The sequence below is a fragment of the Fulmarus glacialis genome, unplaced genomic scaffold (genome assembly GCF_000690835.1).
Source record: "Fulmarus glacialis isolate BGI_N327 unplaced genomic scaffold, ASM69083v1 scaffold31370, whole genome shotgun sequence".
In the NCBI taxonomy this organism is placed as follows: Eukaryota; Metazoa; Chordata; class Aves; order Procellariiformes; family Procellariidae; genus Fulmarus; species Fulmarus glacialis.
Genome location: NW_009188843.1, coordinates 63,723 through 71,232, shown reverse-complemented (window position 1 = coordinate 71,232; position 7,510 = coordinate 63,723). Strand labels below are relative to the sequence as shown.

General features: G+C 37.3%; 1 protein-coding gene across 1 annotated transcript in view; it reads left to right on the top strand.

The window, feature by feature from the left end:
* The window catches only part of LOC104078416 (rap1 GTPase-GDP dissociation stimulator 1-like), a 54,756-nt gene that overhangs the window by 27,492 nt on the left and 19,754 nt on the right, over positions 1-7,510 (top strand). The window contains exons 4-5 of the mRNA XM_009580060.1: positions 6,677-6,799; positions 6,970-7,095. Of these exons, the coding sequence (XP_009578355.1) occupies positions 6,677-6,799; positions 6,970-7,095 (249 nt within the window). The remainder of the gene's footprint in view (positions 1-6,676; positions 6,800-6,969; positions 7,096-7,510) is intronic.

Below are 7,510 nucleotides of genomic sequence, written 5' to 3'. Positions count from 1 at the left end.
AGGAATGCGAGTATTTGACTTTACAGGCTTTATTTGCTCTTAACACACATACATTTACCAGCCCTTCTAGATTTCTCCATCTCCAATTTACACCTTTTTTATGTTTCATTATGAAGTAAATATCACATTCCTAGACAAAGAGACCTGGCGCCTTACTTCTGCTATTACTAATTCTTCTACTCTGCATGCAGGCACATTTGTTACCATAGGTTTATATGGGAGATGCCATGGACCAAAAATTATTTTTGTTATTTCAGGGAAGAGCATTAAAAAATACTGTGAGAAAACGGAGGCTTACAGCTACATGATTTTGCAGGCAGCCACATGAATAAGAATGCAGGTCTTTTAATTATTAAATTGCTAGACAGACCCAACAGCTATTTTCCAGAATTATGACTTGAAATTTTAGTTTCTTCAGGACTCTTTTTATGTCTTCCAGCTACTCTTGACCTGCAGAACCCTAGCAGTTTATCAACATGGAGTCTTATCCCTCAGCTGTTACACAGGATATGTTTAATAGAGACTTGTGTTCCCTGCCCTGGTGATACAGTACATTTTCAGAAAATCAGAGCCAAGAAAAGGCCAGATGATGATTTCAACAAGAGAAAACAAGCATGAGTTATTTTCTCTCTCAATCCAAAATTACTTTGTGGAACTTATCACCAGTCTATTTTCTGGAAGCTAAATTACAGGCAATTTCAAAATAAATACTTTCATGAATTTAAGTGCAATTAAACAAGATGAAACTTCCAGCAAAGAAAATCCCTAAGGAGTTGATTACTAAAAGTTGAGAAGGTATACCAGGGAAAGGATACATATCATCTCCTTTTACTGTTCTTTAATCATCTATTACCAGAGACATTACACCGAGCTAAATGGACCTCCATTGCAAACAATTACCACATCTTTATGTTCTGGAAAAACACATTAACTTGTTTTCCAGCTTTGAATAATAATAACAATCGAAGTCCATGGAAGAATCTTCTGAAGTATACTAAAGGTAAGTAGCAGAAGAATAAGTTTAGTATGTGAAATTACTGAAAGAAGAGGCAGCAGTAAAGTAGACACACAAGGCTAGGCATTCAACTGGAGTAAGTTGTTTCAAGCCCTCAAACAAATTGGATCATAATGACTTCACACTGCTCAGGATCCAAACAGTAACAAATGATGCCAAATGTAGCATTTGGTATTGCAAGACAGGGTCTATATTTCCTCTCGAAAAAAACCAGAAATAGTTCCTACACATGTGAAAGGCTATGAGGAAAAAAAAATCAGATAAGGCATTGCCATTTCGGGGGCGCATAATCAGTCACTGAAAAATATAGAGATGTGTGGGATTCTTTCTTTCTCACTCCCTGAGGACTTTATAGGTCAAAACTTGCACTGGGAATTGACACAGCAATGGTCCAAGGGATCCCAAGAGCTCACACCTCACGTACTACAGAAGCCAGATGAAGCCTCCATGCTGCAGCATGTTTTCTGCATTATTGTTTCTGCTCTCATTAGGATGATCAAAAACCAACTCCCACAGCAAAAGTCTCCTTCCTATGCTTCTGCTCAGTAGCTTATGGACAAATTTATGCGTGAATTAATAATCTAGCCCTTCAGCTCAGGAAAAAAGCCTTTTGTACTTCAATCTCCAGAGATTTCTAAATTCAGACCCTGCAGGTAATCCGTGAGAAAGTAAAATTAGAGCTTTCCAGACCAGAGCCCAAGTCCATTTCCCCTCCTTCTACAGTGAATTACTAAAGCCGATCAACAATATTCTGATAAAAATGCTGATTCAAGAGAACGAAAAATATTCCTTGAGAACACGTTTATTCTGCTAAAACCCTCCTCAGAAGTCAGGCGGGCAGGCAATCCCTGCTGCCCGACCAGCTGGCTAGCCTGGCTGGCTTCCTTCCAGCTTGCCTACCAGCCAGCCAGGCAGCAGGCCAGCGCACCAGGCAGCCCCCGGCTGGGGAAGAACCACATTTGCAAAAAAACTGAAACAAATTGTTCTGTTTTGCCTGAAGTTTCACCACGTCGACATTATGTTCCAGCATGGGATGAAACAAATGTCAACAACCCAGAATTTTCACAAAACAGAAATACCCTTTTCTGGCCAATTTTAGTCACAATCTGTATGTGTGCTGCTATTATTGCCTCTCCACAAAAACAACTGTGTCTTACGGTGCCTGCTTCAATTCCACTTCAGAAGCATGGACTTAAAGACAGTGAGTATTGCGGAATCAGCCTCATGTTGATTAAATTAATCAAGTTTTTGTAAATAACATACAACACAACAAAATTCTGAGTATCTGAGAAACGAGTTCAGTATTTTAAGACTGTTACAGTTAAATACTGCCTTCTGCAAGACTTTTATAAAAATAGCTCTTTAGTCAGTTACCTGGTCAATTCTGCTGCTTACAGTACTAATTTCACAATATCCCTCTGTAACCAGAGGGTTATTTTTTGAGGACTTTGTCTGTCATCATGCATATGGTATTATTCTACTATCTATTCCCTGGAGAAATAACAAAGCACCTGGATTCCTAATTACCAACCTAATGAGTAACCAGTAATGTAGACTGTTCCCTGCAATTTGTAAAACAACCTCCTCCAACTTAAGAGATCCGGTCACCTTTTCATCCTTCTATATATCCTAACTGTATTAAAAATGTAGTTGCAAATATCACTATTGCTCTAATTAGAGGATAGAATACTAGAAGTTAAATGCATTAACTCATGCCAACGCATTTTAGATCTTGATAAGAATGAAGTTAGAGTTCAGTAGATAATTCACTCTCACAGGCTCCTAATTTATTTCATGTTGCTCTATCAGCAGTTGTAGCCTTCTGCCCACTCCCACTAGACCTAGTTTAAGATCAAAGCTGATTCAACTGTCAGTTGTTCAGGTGATTATTTTTTGTAAGAAAGTTGCATTGTACAGGTACTTCATTCATACAAAATCATTTATTCAGCAAATTGTGGCAGGAGAACTGGACAAAAATGGAAACCAGTGATTAATGTTAATTTTTTAAAGCAGGTCAAAGAAAATGATCCTTGTTGTACATCTATCTATCCCAGGAGTTTTCAGCCTGTTTTCATTAATACAAAAGACAACAAATCAAAAGTCATCTATTTTTTTAAAAACATTGATCTATCAATTGTACGCCTGTATTGCCCTTAGCACATGATTTTGAAGAAGCCACAAAGACAAACACGTAGTTACCTTCAACTACAAAGGCTTTCCAAGGGGCATCAATACATACAGCCCCAGTTTCTTACTCAGAATAAAAAATATTGACGTTTCCCCATATAGATTTAACCTGATGAATCCAGCCATTTTTCTAAAGATGGCATCTTGTTTAAAGCGCAAAACCAAAATTGTCATTTTATTAAATAACCGCTTTTAATTTTTTAAGCCAAAGAATTTTTCTTCTCAAAGGACAGTAGCAGCCTTTAATTATGTTCTACTTCCCCTCCCTTAATTCATCCTCTCTTCAAAAGAGCTCAAGACACTTCTGGTTACTCTGAAGTAAATTCCTGTATGCACTAAATTCGTGCATTCTAATTTAAAAAAAAAAATCTCACGTTAACTAATGAACACATTAAGGAAAGAGAAAATAGTGAATCCATCAAACAACAAAAATAAATTACGAACCTTTAATTCTCAGCTGAAGAATTTCTAGGCCAAGACTCATGACTCACCCTTTTCAGTGAAATCGTTTATGAAGTAGAAATGCTATTTTACTACAGTTTTGGTAACACCTTACATAATATTCTACTGTAAGTTGACTACTTCAGCCATCAGTTTTCTAGCATTATTTCTTACATTCATTTCAACCACTTTAGGTCTTTTTGTTTTCAGGAAGTAGATGGAGAAACCTTCAGATTGAAAGGGCAGACAATTGATTTAGAACAAATCAATAAAATAAATGGTAACCAATTGTCAGGACTGCATGTTATTCCCCAGAGTTTATAAGGAATTAAAAAAAAATGAATCGTCAGATCATTAACTGACACGCAGAATGCCATTTAAATCAACTATAGGATTAATAGGGTGGAAGGCAGTAAGAGTGGCATGAGATTACTAAAACAAGTTGCAAGGAATGCAGGAAATTAAAGTACAGAAATCTGATCTCTGCATAAGTAAATTATAGGATTATAGTAAAGCACAGAATTACTAAACACATGATAAAAAAGACAGTCTACTATGAAACTTCTGTGGAGGCAAGTAATGCTCAACCTCTCTCTTTAAACATATTTTTAAGGAGCTGGCAAGAAGATGAATAAAGAAGATACTGTTAATGCGTTTCGATTTCTACAAACCTTTCAATAAGGTTTATCATCTAAGCTATCTTGGGATATGAGAGAAGGTTATCTGATGAAGTCTGAAGGGCAGAATAAAGACTGCTTTCACAATAGAGAGCCATAATTATTAGAGGTTACCTTTGCTGGAACCTGTGTCATTCAATATATTCATAAACGACCTAGAAATAGCAGAATGGTAAAGAGGTTTTGGATTATCTGGAGTACTCAAAATTAAAACCGACTGAAGACAGTTGCAGAAAAATCTTATCATCCTGTACAACTTGGGATAAAAAGGCACATCGAGTTCAGTGTCTGTAAATGCAGAACAACATACATGGGGAAAAGATGGCCTAATTATGAATAATGGTGGGGTCTAAATTAACTCCCTCTGCCCAGAAGATATCGAGTCATTTTGAATAGCTGCACAAAGCACATTCTCAAGTAGACAAAGGATTAAAAGATTAGAAAAAACCCATTACAATCTTTGTCTTAATCCCAGTCCACCTATATCTTGAAAACACTTTTGAATTCTAGCTCCTCACTTAAAAAAAGAAAAAAGTGAACTGGAAAAAGATTGAGGCAAGTTATCAAAGCTTCTGTAGAGGAAATATTAAATGAATCGGCAGAAGACTTACAAAGGACGGATATAATAAAAATCCATCTAATAATGACAAGCGTGGGAAAGGCAAATAGTAAAGGATCATTCCTTTCTCTTATTACAGAAACTCAAAGGCCATTAGCTTTAAGCTTTTTGGTAGATATTTTAAAACAAAGGGAAGCATCTTACAACAGTGAAACTGTGGAACTTAATGTCACAGTGTGCTGTGGAGATAGTATGCATTAGCTTAAATAGGTAATTAAACAAATTAATGGAATAAAAGTCCATCAAAATGTATTAAATATATTGATGTGAGTACTAGGTATGTTTCTAAAGGCCAAGGTTGCCAGAAACTAAGGGAGAAGTGTATTACCCTATCTGTTTCATTCTTGCATTCTTTCAGTGCCTGCTACTGGCCCCTATCAAGTAGACATACAGCTAGTTGAACTGCAAGGACTATCTTTATGATAAAGAGGTATTTAGAAATGACAGGCTTGATTTGGGTTCTCTAATTATTCTTCTCTCCCTCCTACCTCAAACTCTGCCACAGTTATATGTTAATTTCTTTTTCTCAATAAAATTTATCTCTGCATATTTATGCCTGCACAAGAGCTACATGCTGTCTGAGAAGTGGACCAAGCCTTTGCCCTCATGCTCTTGGATTAAATGAGTTATTTAATGAGCATATTTAGATCTGGACCCTTCAGGAGATTATCTTATGGTCAGCCATTGTCACTGAGAAGAAGTACCAGACAGAACTCAAAATATTTTCCATACTGGCTCACCACAGTTTTCCATCCCATTCTATTTAGAAACCCTGAGTCAGCACCTGGAATACCTTGGGCTCTGTGGAGATGACACAGGAGCTGAAGATCAGATCCTTGAAAGTCTGAATGGGATTCTCCTGGCTCTTACCGAAGATAGCTAAGTATCACTCCAGATCCCTATTTAACCATTTGCACAATCCAAAAGCATTCATTGGAGGTTTTCGTCTATTGTGATAATCTGTATTACAAGAAGCGATTGCTGCTGGAACTATAGCTGTCCTCAGCCTGGTTTTTGTTTTCCTTTCTCTTTGTGTACTCACAAATCTACCTATGACCAGATAAAGCCACTGGTCATTAAAACACCCTGATGCTGCAGAGAAATTCCAAATTTAATATTCTGTTTACTACAAAACAAACTCCTGGGATTAAATTGGGGTGACCCTATGAGGTCAGGAATTTAAAAAGCAGTTCCTAGTCTCCTTATAAGAAAGTCTTTAAGGTCTCCACACATTCTCCTGAAATGACATAAACCTGCATTTATTTGAATCTCCTGGCAGATGGTGACTTACTACCTTAAAGACAATTAGCCATATTTTTGATGAAAAAAGCCTAAGGGAATTGACTGTTCTAATTGCTAGTCTAATAAAAGGTGTTGTACCTACCTACAGAATTAATTGCTAGGCCATACCTCAGGAATAGAATCTTAATCCCTGACTTCCCATGCCTTATGCAAGTATCCTTTTATAGTCAGAGAAGATGAAACTCTCTTCCTCTTTGCTTTGCCACCTGTGCTTCAATTCAGCATGAAGCAGAATAATCAGCTGGAACTACACTTGCTGCAATTCAAGCAGATGACTGTTCCTATGTATTTAGGCTGAGACAGCCTTTAAGTACCTTGTTAAATCAGAACCTTGGATCCCACAGATACCCACTCAGAACTCTAGGAAACAAAGCAACATGTAAATAAACAGTTGCAAACCTACTGCACATATTATTAACACTCTTATCATTACAGAGCAGAGATCCTTCAGCCAGCTCAGAGAGAGTGGGATCTTCCTAACTTTGGCAAAAATCCTGAAGGGCAATCCACGATGTGCAGTGAAAGCAGCCCAGGTGCTTTCAGAGATAACCAAGAATGGTATGTTGTACTAAAGTATTACTACAAGGCATATTACAGCACATTAGCTGTATGTTTCTACTCTTGAGTTTTGTTTCGTGGCTACCAGCTATTGGTCTTACAGTTGCAATTGTTTTATTTCAACAATTTATCACAAAAAACCCACAAGTCCCTCTCCCTTACCTACACAGAGGAAATGAAGAAACCATGTATTGAAGCAGATTTAGTTCTAACTTTGATACCTTTGCTGGAGAGCACAGACCAAGAAATGTTGCTTCATGCTGGGAGAGCTATTGGCCGTATTTGTTATGATAATCGTAAGTATTGACTTGAGACAATCCTATTTTCCCTAGCTGTAAGGCATTATTTTATAAGGCATTATGTAACTCAATAATTTTTTTTTAATGAGACCTGAGCACACAATGCACTTCAGCCTCCAGTTAGATATACAATTCACACAGCTCACAGACACCAGGCTGAATGCATCCCAAACATCTCCTGAACTCTGGGTTTCCCCCTATATTTTTGACTGAGACAATCCTATTTTCCCTAGCTGTAAGGCATTATTTTATAAGGCATTATGTAACTCAATAATTTTTTTTTAATGAGACCTGAGCACACAATGCACTTCAGCCTCCAGTTAGATATACAATTCACACAGCTCACAGACACCAGGCTGAATGCATCCCAAACATCTCCTGAACTCTGGGTTTCCCCCTATATTTTTGACTT